We start from the raw sequence: 13,031 nt of genomic DNA, 5'->3' as shown, positions 1-13,031 counted from the left end.
GGAAATATTATATGAAAAAGTTAGCTGAACTCATTAAAGAAAAAAGTACATTTTTAACAGGCATTTGATGAATATGAGGCAATGGGAATCATAAAGGCAAATGAAGTTGCCATGGACCCAACTCTCCCACCCCGACCACTGTAGATACCATTCAAATACTCTAGGAGTCCTACATATTGACATCAAAAAAGCAATCAGCAATGAAGAACACCTGTTTTTCAGACTGAAAATGATTTTTATTTAAGTGTTATATTTCTAATTTTAGCCTCAGATAGCTTAGCACACATAGGAAAACTCACCAAAAAATACTTTAATAGAGCTGTTTTATTGCTTCATTTTTAATACCTAAAAAAATTCTTGTGAAGGTTACATTTGTGTTTTACTTCCTATTAATCAATGGTTTTTAATCAATTTTGGTACATTGATGACAGCATGAAATAAACTTTAGGAATGGAACTACAACTTACAACACAGTACCTAGAAGAAATAAAGGTATGTATTTACAATGCCTCAACATGCAACCATTAGATTGGTGGCTGCCTGTGGTGTAATTGTGAATTAATTAGGAAGCCTTAATTTTAATTCTTTTTTTTTTTTTTTTTTTTTGAGACGGAGTCTGGCTCTGTCGCCCAGGCTGGAGTGCAGTGGCTGGATCTCAGCTCACTGCAAGCTCCGCCTCCCAGGTTTACCCCATTCTCCTGCCTCCGCCCCCCAAGTAGCTGGGACTACAGGCGCCCGCCTCGTCGCTCCACTAGTTTTTTGTATTCTTTAGTGGAGACGGGGTTTCACCGTATTAGCCAGGGTGGTATCGATCTCCTGACCTTCTGATCCGCCCGTCTCGGCCTCCCAAAGTGCTAGGATTACAGGCTTGAGCCACCGCACCCGGCCGAATTTTAATTCTTAAAAATATTCAGATGATTCACTTGAAAACTACAATAGTAAGTAGTGTGGAAGGAAGTTTCAGGTAGAAGGCTACAATCAAGCATCTGACAACTTGCGGAAATATTATCCTAGAGATCCAAACACTGGACAGGAGACAGACAGGAACTGCTAATGTCAAAACCCTTCTAGCCAACAAAACCCCAGCTCCAATCTGACCCAAAGATGAACAAACACATTAAGAAGCACCCCTACACTTCATGTTTAGGGATGGCAGTGGTATGAAAAGGCTCACCAAGATTATCCAGATCCTAAAAAGATTTGTAGCCAGGGGACTGGGAGCTATGTGGAGATGTTGGCCAAAAGGGCACAGACTTTCAGTTCTAAGATGAATAAATTCTGGGGATCTAATGTACACAATGGTTACTATATTCAATAATGCTATATTAAATACTTAAAATTTACTAATGGATTGTAAGTATTCTCATCACACCAAAAAATGGTAACTATGTGAGGCAACTGATAATGTTAATTAGCTTGAATATGGCAATCATTTCACAATAAACACTAAATACATTTGGTATATATCAAATTATCATTGTAACTTAAATATCTATAATCTGGTTGGGCATGGTGGCTCACGCCTGTAAACCTAGCACTTTGGGAGGCCAAGGCAGGTGGATCACGAGGTCAGGAGTTCGAGACCAGACTGGCCAACATAGTGAAACCCAGTCTCTACTAAAAATACACACACACACACTATATATATGTATATATGTATATGAAATTTTAATTTGTCAATTATACCTCAATTAAGCTAGAAAAAGATAAAAATAATGTTGATAACAAGGGAAAAATAAAATTTAAAAATAATCTTAATAATAATTTTTGAAATATTTACAGTTTTATAAAAAGCTTCCCGTATTGACTCCCCTTTGAAAAAGGATTCAAAATCCATTTTATTATTTGCAGATCACTGCTGGAAGCTTACAGAAGCTGGTTGACACTACCATCTCTGTCCTTCAGGTAAAATTTGCCATTTCATATTTTCCTCATTTCATTCACTCTGGTCCTTTCCTTGTTTGCTGACTGACATTTTCCAGCTTACAAAGCAACTTGTCCCTGCGGCCAGGTCCCCTCATTCTATCCCACCATAACGCCAAACAGCTGACTATCTCATTTCTAAAAGTGAACTCCACTGCAAACGGCATCACAACAATTTAATGACTTGTCAAAGTAGTAGAACTAGTTATTACAAAGTATATTTCAGAGTTCAAAGGTAAAGGTCCTATGAAGCTAAAGTTTACCTGCTGAGAGGGAAAGTTGGACAATTAAAAAAAAAAAAACAAACTCCAGACAAGATTCACTTGGCAGATTTATTTCTAAAATAGAAACTTCATTTGCCATGCTCCTGTATTAGAATTCTTGCTACACAAGAAGGTTACACTTACAAAAAAAATTCATTGGTTCACATGTTTGAAAGCTCTCTCCAATGGCACTTTCAAGAGATGTGCTTTCTCTTTTCTTTCTTTTTTCAAGATGGAAACAAAACAGAATTTGGAATAAACTTTTTATGCTCATGTGTCAAGCACTGGAGTCCATAAATCCAGCTATTGCATTCAACTACTAAGAACATACCTTGAAAACCTAAAATAAAAGTTTATGCCAGACAGAACTATAGCCTCTTAGTCCTAGTCCCTGGTGGATAAGGAGCTATCTCTAAACACCTAAGAAGGAGAACTAAAAAGGAAATATCTGTCAAACTACAGTTTCAGGTTTTCTTCTGCTGCATTGCTATGTTCTGCAGTACTATTTTGAAAAGTATGTTCTAATTACTTTAATAATTTTTATAGGAATCAAAAATTGTAATAAGACTAAACAATTATTAAATATTAATAGACATCTCTCTCAAATTTTCTTATGACTTCATGAATATCTCATAGTGGTCCTCTACTTTTCTACTTAGTTCTTCTAGTCTCTGTGCCACTTTAACCCATTGTTTGTAGAGGGTGGCATATAATTCCAAGGATTTATTTGGCTGTCAGTCTAAAGATCAGTGTTCTTAAGGGTTAAGAATGTCTTTACTCCACATTACACCTTCATTTGGCTAGTCTTTGCTCCAATTTTTTGAAGATTAAATTATTTCTTAAAGGCAGAAAGTCATAACCTCCAGTTATCTGATATATGTCTTTATTCTCTTTTCCCTCTATGTGATCTGCCACCTGTTCTCAACAAAGGAGGGATCTTGGTATCTGTGACATATGACTATTGCAAGGTTATAACCATTTGCTAAATGTTGGGCTTTTCAAAATTGTTCTGCCTAGTTTATGCTGCTAGTTTAAAATTGCAGCTGAAAGGATTTGAGTAGCTACTGAGCCAATGTAGTTGTTTACCTCATTTGTCAAAGATATAAACCTCTATAACTCAGTTACAAAAAGAGCAGCTCCTGCTAAAAATTTGCGAACACTTTCAAAATGAAAGTGATCATTTCACAATAGTCCTCCTTTCTTAATGTCACCTTCTACATGCCTTTAGTTTTTAACATCAAAGATATATTTCTTAATGAAATTAGAAAAACACATCCTAAAATACCTCAACTAAATAAATCTATTTCAAAACAAACAAAACACACTAATGTCAAAAGAATGTAGCATCAATAATCTTTACAAGTATATACCACACAACATGTAGAAAAAGGAAATTCTCTGGAGATTTCTGCAAATCACACCAGGCTGATACATGTTTTAAAAACCTCCATTTAACCATATGCAAACAGATCATTATAATTTATCAAGTAAATGGTACTTTTTACTACTTACTAAATACATATTTACATGATAAAATTTAATGGATCCAAATAAATCAAAGTTTGTATGTTACAAATCATTAATTTGTGGACACAGTTACATGTTTCTAAAGCCTTTAACATAAGTAAAATAAATTATAATGGCTTTTTAAATAAATTATTCTAAATCACAAACTATTATCACACTTTTAAAAGACTTGTTTTGTCATACACACACACACACCCCTCCATCTAGATAGATAGATAGATAGATAGATAGATAGATAGATAGATAGATACATAGATAGATAGATAGATACTCATATATATATCTTCTTTAGTAAGTGGAAATAATTTGCTTGTATTACCTTAGGGTGCTTTAATCGTACTGGGAGTAAAAACAGGTTTTCCTTAAAGAATGATGATATATAATGGCTTTTTAAAGGGAAAGAACCCCAAACCAAAGTTTTAAGAGTACATAGTCTTTGACTTATGATTATTTGACTTAACGATTTTTCAACTTTATGATGGTACCCATACAATGACTCATTTTTCACTTTCAGCTTTCAATAAATTACATTATATATTCAATACTTTATTATAAAATAGGCTTTGTGCTAAATGATTTTGCCTAACTGTAGTGTTCTGACTACAATTACGGTAGGCCAGGCTAAGATGTGATGTTCAGTAGGTTAGGTATATTAAATGCATTTTTGACTTAATGATATTTTCAACTGACAATAGGTTTATTGGGACAACCCCAACTGTAAACTGAGGAGCATCTGTAGTTCAGCTATCATCCCATAACTAATTACAGAAAAATTAGTGGCTTTGAAACCTAAAAGGGACACTGGTATAAAGACAGCTATATAGACTGGTAGAATTCAGAGTCTAGAAATAAACCCTAACATTTATGGTTAACCAATTTTCCACAAAGGGCCCAAGACAATGGGAAAGGAATAGTCTTTGCAACAATGATGCTGGGTCAACTGGATATTTACATGCAAAAGAATACATTTGGACTCCTGTCTCACATCACACACAACAATGAACTCAAAATATGTTATACACCTAATTTAAGAGTAAAAAATACAAAAGTCTTAAAAGAAACAGGCATTAATCTTCATGACCTTGGAATAGGCAACAGGCAATGATCTCTTAGATACAACACCAATAGCACAGGTATAAAAAAAATTAAGATAAATGTGACTTTATTAAAGTTACAAACTTTTGTGCCTCAAAGGATACCATCAACAACTCACAGGCTGGGAAAAAATATTTGTGAATCATGTATCTAATAAGGAATATCTGCCAAGAATTTATTTTTTAAAGTTTACAACTCTATAATAAAAAAAAAAACAATTAAAAAATGAGTGAAGAATCTGAATAAACATTTTTCCAAAGAAGATATGCAAATGGCCAATAAGCACAGGAAAAGACGGTCAACATCATCAGTCATTAGATGCAAGTCAAAACCACAGTGAGGTATCACTAACACACCAGAGTGATTATAATCAAAAAGAGAAAATAGAATGAACATTGGTGAGAATGTAGACAATTAAAACCCTCATATATTTCTGATGAGAATGTAATATGGAACAATCACTTTGGGAAACAGTTTGGCAGCTCTTCAAAATGTTCAACATAGTTACCATATGATTCAACAATTCCATACTCAAGAGAAATGAAAACACATAGCCATAAAAGGCCGTACAAAAATGTTCATAGCAGCATTATTCATAACAGCCAAAAAGCAGAAACAATCCAAATGTCAATGAAGTGATACATGGATGAATAAAACGTGATAGATCTACACAATGAAATATTATTTGGACATAAAAATGAATGAAATACGGATACATGCCACAACATTGATGTGCCTAGAAAAATAAGGAAAGAAACTAGACAAAAAGGCCATATATTACACGATTCCATTTATATGAAATAACCAGAATAGGAAAACTTATAGAGAAAGAAAATAGATTAGTGGTTGCCTAGGGATGAGAGGAGGGGAGGGAGAAAGATGGGGAATGACTGCTAATGGGTACGAGGTTTCTTTTTGGGGTGATGAAAGTGTTCTAAAGTTAGATTATGTTGATGGTTGCAAAGCACTGTAAATATATTTAAAACCATTAAACAGCACACTATCATCTGGTGAACCTCATGGTATGCAAATTGTGTACCAATAAAGCTATTTTAAAATATCTCAAAAATAGATGGCTTAATACCAATTACTTACACTGACATGGTAATCACGGGATTCCTCACTTTAAACTATCATACACGTGCTTTTCTCATGCCCCAAATACTAAGCCTTATATACAATATACACAGCTTTTCAGTGTGTTTTTCCTTTTAAATTATTTTAGTCCCGAATGTCTAAGTTAATAACAAAATCATTTTTAATTCAAGTTTTCACCAGATGACGTTAACTGTTTTTATTTTACTCTCATTTTATATACACATAAACATTTTTGTGTGTGCTTGGAAAGAGATGTCAACAGATGCATTTTTGGAGAACTGAATAGGAAAAAAAAAATTACTCTCATAGAAGACTGAATATAGAACAGCTTGTCAAGTAGTCAGTGACAACCAAAGAGACAAACCAAACCTCTGATGTTCTGCCTGTTCAGCAGTTTTTGAATTCTACTTATTTTATTGCTTATCCCAATGTCCAACTTTCTATAAATTCCAAGCTCTTCTCATGTTACCTCACCAATAATTAGATGCTAGATTACTCTGCTGTTCCTGCACTGCTCATGGATCTATTCAATGGACTCTGACCCAGACTGCTGCATGCACACTGTCCTTTCTATGGATGTCTGCAAATGATATCATATGCTAAGTAAAAGGATGAAGAATATGTTACTGACACAGTTCACCCAGACATCCTACAGGGAGACAAGACATTCATGCAGCAGAATTAATGTGGCAAACTTGATGAGACTACAGGTATCCCCTGCAGCAGAAAAGCAATTACTAAACTTCACGAATACACTGATTATTAAAGAACACAGTCCGGGCACAGTGACTCACACCTGTAATTCCAGCACTTTGGGAGGCCGAGGCGGGTGGATCACGAGGTCAGGAGATCGAGACCATCCTGGCTAACACGGTGAAACCTCATCTCTACTAAAAATACAAAAAATTAGCCACACGTGGTAGCGGGCGCCTGTAGTCCCAGCTACTCCGGAAGCTAAGGCAGGAGAATGGTGTGAAGCCGGTAGGTGGAGCTTGCAGTGAGCCAAGATCACGCCACTACACTGTAGCCTGGATGACAGAGCAAAACTCTGTCTCAAAAAAAAAAAAAAAAAAAAAATACACAAACCAACACAGCAAAATCTCTCCTCCAGATCTTCAGTCCTAAGAACACCTGGGTTTAAATTTCAGCCTTGTGAACTTATGCTATATCACTGTGATGGTATCAACTTGATTGGATTGAAGGAAGTACAGTATTGCTCCTGGGTGTGTCTGAGGGTGTTGCCCAAAGGAGATTAACATTTGAGTTGGTGGACTGGGAGAGGCAGACCCACCCTCAATCTGCATGGGCACAATCTAACCTAATCAGCCAATCTGACCATGATGGCCAGAATAAAAGCAGGCAGAAGAATGTGAAAAGACTAGACTGGTTCAGCCTCCCAGCCTACATCTTTTTCCCATGCTGGATGCTTCCTGCCCTTGAACATTAGACTCCAAGTTCTTCAGCTTGGGACTTGGACTGGCTTCCTTGATCCTCTGCTTGCAGAGACGGCCTATTGTGGGACCTTACCTTGTGATCTTGTGAGTTAATACTCCCTAATAAACTATTTTATATATATATCCTATTATTTCTGTCCCTCTAGAGAACCCTAATGCAATCACACATAAAATTTCTTAACCCAAAAAGTGTTTAGTTAAGAAATACGAGTGGAATGTTAATGCTACTCTTTCCTGAGGCTGACAAAGACAAAGACAAGTAAGGTAGTTATTTTTTCAGGAGTGGATCAGCTGCAGATCTAAGCTAGGGAATGTGAGATTAGGTCTGTAATTCCCACTACTTAGTCCCCTGGACATTTTTACATACGGTGAACGCGACTACAGTCTAAGAAAAACAATGGACTGCGAGATGCGGGGAGGAGGGGCTCTCTAGCAGAAATCAAAGCCGGCGTGATCTTGGCTTTATGTCGTGGAATGGAATCAGGATCTACCAACCTGCCACTCATTATGACAAGTCATGGAAAGACCAGAAGGTTTTCCTGCCCTATCATTCTATTAACTATTGAACCAAGGGAAAATGACAGATAAGTATCATAAAACATTTAAAAGCATTTAGTAGCTGGGCCTCAAAGCAGCTACTCCATACCTCTCTACTATTACAGAAATAGCTACAGACTGCTTCCTTTTCACTGGCTCCAAACCAAACAGTAAATAATATTCGGAATTCCAGTATGGTGATAGCATTTATTATAAAAATAGTCTTTAAAAGATCTCTAGGTAATAAAAACAGAAAACAAAAAACTAATTTGACTTATTCTATAAGCAGATTCTTTAATTTGAGAATTTACTATATCTATAAACAAAAATGTGAATATATGAAAGTTTTTCTCTCTTATTTCTCTTTACATTTTTTAAGAGACAGGGTCTCCCTCTTTCACGCAGGCTGGAGTGCAATGGTGCAATTATAGCTCACTGCAGCCTCAAACTCCTACGTTCAAGTGATCCTCCCACCTCAGGCTCTTGAATAGCTAGGACTAGAGGCACATCACCACATGCAGCTAATTTCTTAATTTTTTTGTAGAGTAGGGTCTCACTCTGTTGCCCAGGCTGGTTCCAAACTCCCAGCCTCAAGTGATTCTCCCACCTTGCCCTCCCAAAGTGTTGGAATCATAGAAGTGAGCCACCATTATGCCCAGCCCAATCTCTTATTTTTAAAATAACACTGAGATAATAAAACGTGCCACGAACATGTCAGTGAAGAGTAGCCATAACTGTTCTAAAAGTTTATTAAGGCCGTCAAGAGATTTTCTACAAGGGAAGAAAATAAAATAGGAAAAAAAAAATTGGTAGTTTAAGTGTGCTTTTGTTATTTTTAAATGGAAGGGGCAATATTTCAAAGCTCTAGATGTAACAGCTCTCTTAATTTTCTTGTCCTATATCTACTTCAAAGAAATGTAGTGAGAAGCTGGGCGCAGTGGCTCACAGCTGTAATTCCAGCGCTTTAGGAGGCTGAGGAGAGCAGATCACCTGAGGTCAGGAGTTCGAGACCAGCCTGGCCATTTCTTTATTAGAGACACGGCGAAACCCCATCTCTACTAAAAATACAAAAATGATCCAGTCATGATAGTGGGTGTCTGTAATCCCAGCTACTCATGAGGCTGACGCAGGAGAATCACTTGAACCTGGGAGGTGGAGGCTGCAGTGAGCCAAGATCATGCCACTGCACTCCATCCTGGGCGACAGAGCGAGATTCCATCTCAACAAATAAAGCAATGTAGTGAGAAACAGTGAAGCCACAACTCCCCCAAGAGATGATGATCATCAGATTTCATTACAACTGTCTTTCTTGAATGTCTCCTAATGAATAGCCAGACATTAAATTAAGGATAAATTGTAGAGTAAACATACAACACCCCTCAAGGCTACATACCAAGGTAGAGACACACAGCACTTACCTTCTTTCCTCCGGTCACAAACTGCTTGCAACTGGATCTCACGAAATGTGGGTGCACAGCAATAATCTACAAGAGAAACAGGACCCAACTCTGGTTTAGGAGTCATAGCTAAAGCACAGAATGAAAACCTCTGATACAGTTCAAGCAGCATGATCTAAAAATTATCCTGAAACCTTAGTAGGAAATAATATATTCAAATAATATTTTACAACAACTGATGACATCTGAGTTTTCTTCTTGTGTGAAAAGATTTCTTCTCTGAAGCCAGGTCAAAGCTCAAAGAGCAGGATAAGTCAGTTCTAGTTTCTGGCTGAGGACCCCTATGAGTAGATGTCCCCTGTATAGAGGCAGTAAGGGAGGTCGGTCAAGGCAGCAAGATGTCACAACTATTTCTAACTGTATACAATTTACAGAAAACAAAACAAACAAAAAAACAAAGAAGCCAACTAACTCATTGTCCAAGATGCCTCCCAATGATAGATGGCACCAAGTAGCAATGCAGCCTCCCAGATATTCTGCCCACTTACACCAAGACCCCATCAATGGAGAGATAACAGAGCTACAGGCCCAAAGAGCTAACCGTTCAGGACTTACCTTTTTACATACAACCTGTTCCTGTGGTTCTCATCTGCTTCCCACTCATCCAATCTTTCCCCAGCCCCTTGCTACCCAGGTTTCTCTTAAGGTTGCCCCACCACCCTTGTTACTGTTTCCTTCATTTGCAAGGGCTTTATGATTACATAACATCATTAACATCTTGGAGAGGGGGTGAAAACAAAAGCCCTCGTGGCTCCACTCAGTACACCTCCATCTTTGGGGCTCATCTGTTGTGGCTGTAAGCTTGCAAAGACTCCACCTCCTTCTCTCTTTATCCCCAAACCACCCATGAAATCACCAACTTAACTAATTTTGTGTTTTTCTAATTTAACATAGAGAATTTTTTTTAGGTAAACACACACGCAAAATCCCACACAATTATACTTCTATAAACCTTCATTTAAACACATTTTATACTTGTACTAATTGATATATTTCCTTCCTACAATGGAATAGACTCCTCTTCCTACAGTGTCATGTTTAAGGCTTAGCATATGACCCTTCATTGCTCTAACCACTCCTCCCTCCCAAGTTAGCCCTTCTTCCCTTCAATACCTTCCTAATCCATCCTCAATACCAATATTGAAGGATTCACACATTCTATTGTTTCACATTCTTAAAATCTCCCCCTAGCTCTCTCGTAATGCATAACTGTAGATCTGTGACTGATTCCAAACATCTCTGCTCCTCAATCACATTATGTTACCCTTTTCTTTCCCTTCAGATGTAAGAAAATAAAGCCATCGGGATCATTGCCCACAAGTGCTCCTCCTTCACTGCCTAACTTGCAATAGTTGGGCTCAGTCCACTTCCTTCATGCCTGTTTCACAGGCGGAGAGGGTCTAGGACTCTCTTCCAAGATTATCTTCTCTACCTAAGCTGTTGATCTCATTGCTTAGTGCTGCTCCAAGCATTCTCTTTTATTTTTAATCTTTTCCTCTTTACTGGTTTTTGCCATGAACCAAAACATGATCGGCAGAAACCTTCCCAGGACATGGCCCCTCTCTCTACCAGATGATGTCTCTTCTTTATTACCAAATTTCTTGAAAGAAGAGTCTCTACTGGTTGTTTCTACTTCCTCACCTCCAATTTACTCCTTCATGTATAGTGACCCTCCTGCTCTGAAAAGAGTCCTCAGCAAGGTCACCAGTAACTTCATAATTACCACATAGAATGTCCTTGTTTGAGTCCTTCCCGCTATTTAATCTCCACACTGCACTTGATACTGCTGACCACTTCCTCCTCGTAGAAACCCTCTCTCCCCTGGCTTTTCTGACACCATTATTTGGGATTCATTCCAGTCCCTCCAACTGCTTCTTCTTAGACTCCTTTGCTGTTTTTTCTTCCACAGCCCGAGTCTTCAAGTTAGAGTGTTCCAAAATGTCACCATCAGTCTTTTCTTCTCACTCTACAGCTCTAAATTGGGTAATATCTTTTAAAATAGCTTCACCTTATTCAACTACAGTTATCATGCTGTGTTTAAGGGCCAATCTCCATCCTGAGGCCCATATTCATGTTTCCAAAACTTCTGTAACATCCCCACCTGATGTACTACACTTATCTAAACTCAAGACCAAACTAGCCATGTCCTTACTCAAACATATCCTACTGCAACTGATGGCATCCAACACCCCATCCCCAAAGCGAGAACCTGAACTGACAGTGAGCTCTTCCATCTTTCATCACCCTCATCCAAGCCATCACTAGGTTCCCTAAGTCTATTTAGCACAGGCTGTCCAAATAAATTTCATCCACTCCATCTTGAATGCTCACTATCACTCTTTTCATTGAGATCATGTAATGCCCTGCCTAGAGTATTATATTAGGCTTCTAAATTGTCTCTTGTCCCCAGTCACTCTCCTGTTTATATCACCCTCCACTTCAGCAAATTCAACTTTTTAAAACATACATCAGACCCTATCTCTCCTTTACCTGCTGGTCAATAAATGTTTGAATAAACAAGTGAAAAAAATAAATGACCTCTTCCTTCAACAACTATAATAGACACTTCAACTACCATATTTTTTATCAACAACTAGTCCTGCTGACTCTTATCTGTCCTTCAATCAATACTGTGTACAGTCACTGTATTAATTTTCTTAAAGCTCAGCTCAGTTTATTTACTTTGTTCTTAAATATTCAGTAATTTCTCCTTATCTACCAAATGGAATCCAAATTCTTTAGCCTGAATGTAAAGCCAGCCCAATCTTCCTCCACATTCTCTTGTCAAATCAGTCTTTTATGTACCAAATAAAATGGACCACTTGCTATTTCCTGAACACAAGTTGAACTTTCTGGCCTCTCCATTTCTATTGTGTCGTTCTTCCACATGGAAAACCAGCTTCTCCCATCAGTCCCTCTCCATTTATTAATGCCAAGTTAAATATCACTCCACCAATGAAGCCATCACTGACAAGAACAGCTAAAAGTGATTCCTTTCAGATTTGGAATGCTTAATATTATTTCTACCTCTTTGAGTCTTTTATCACAGACCGTGTGTGTGTGTGTGTGTGTGTGTGTGTGTGTGTGTGAGATCTCACTCACTATAATAAAATACCCTTGAAGACAGACTGAGATCACAATAACAAAATACACATTCTGTCTTCTTTCATAGCGTCTAAACAGTATCCAGTACATCTGAAGTGTTGAACAGACACTTACTGACAAAATTAATACAGAAGTGGTAATGTTCAAATTACTGTAATCCATATTGCCTTACTTGAGAAAACCCTTAGAAAAAGTAAAACTTGCTGAATACTTACTTTAATGGGACAGTCAAAAGTCTCATGAAATTCTTCTCCAGAATATAGTCCAAATACCTGCACCTACAAAGAAAATGGATTGTATCAGTTCACCATGACAGCAACAGAGAAGGTTACTGAGTCTGTATGAACACATACTATCAATAAGAAAAGTAGAACATTTAATAATTCTAAGGCCCTATGACCTCTAGTAAATATCTAATGAAAACAATCCCATCGGCCAGGTGCAGTGGCTCATGCCTGTAATCCCAGCACTTTCGGAGGCCAAGGTGGGTGGATCACCTAAGGTCAGAAGTTCCAAGACCAGCCTGACCAATATGGTGAAACCCCGTCTCTAATAAAAATATGAAAAGTAGC

The 13,031-nt window shown here is 37.6% G+C and overlaps 1 protein-coding gene across 1 annotated transcript in view; it reads right to left on the bottom strand.

Moving 5' to 3' along the window:
- VPS41 (vacuolar protein sorting 41 homolog (S. cerevisiae)) overlaps positions 1-13,031 on the bottom strand; it is a 184,620-nt gene that overhangs the window by 81,442 nt on the left and 90,147 nt on the right. Inside the window, exons 6-7 of the mRNA XM_011944508.1 lie at positions 12,675-12,737; positions 9,316-9,381 (exon numbers count right to left, since the gene is read on the bottom strand). Coding sequence (XP_011799898.1) covers positions 9,316-9,381; positions 12,675-12,737 — 129 coding nt within the window. The remainder of the gene's footprint in view (positions 1-9,315; positions 9,382-12,674; positions 12,738-13,031) is intronic.

Source organism: Colobus angolensis, unplaced genomic scaffold (assembly GCF_000951035.1).
Source record: "Colobus angolensis palliatus isolate OR3802 unplaced genomic scaffold, Cang.pa_1.0 Scaffold232, whole genome shotgun sequence".
Classification (NCBI taxonomy): Eukaryota; Metazoa; Chordata; class Mammalia; order Primates; family Cercopithecidae; genus Colobus; species Colobus angolensis.
The sequence above is the reverse complement of the archived record's forward strand: the minus strand, read 5'-3'. Positions and strand labels throughout refer to the sequence as shown.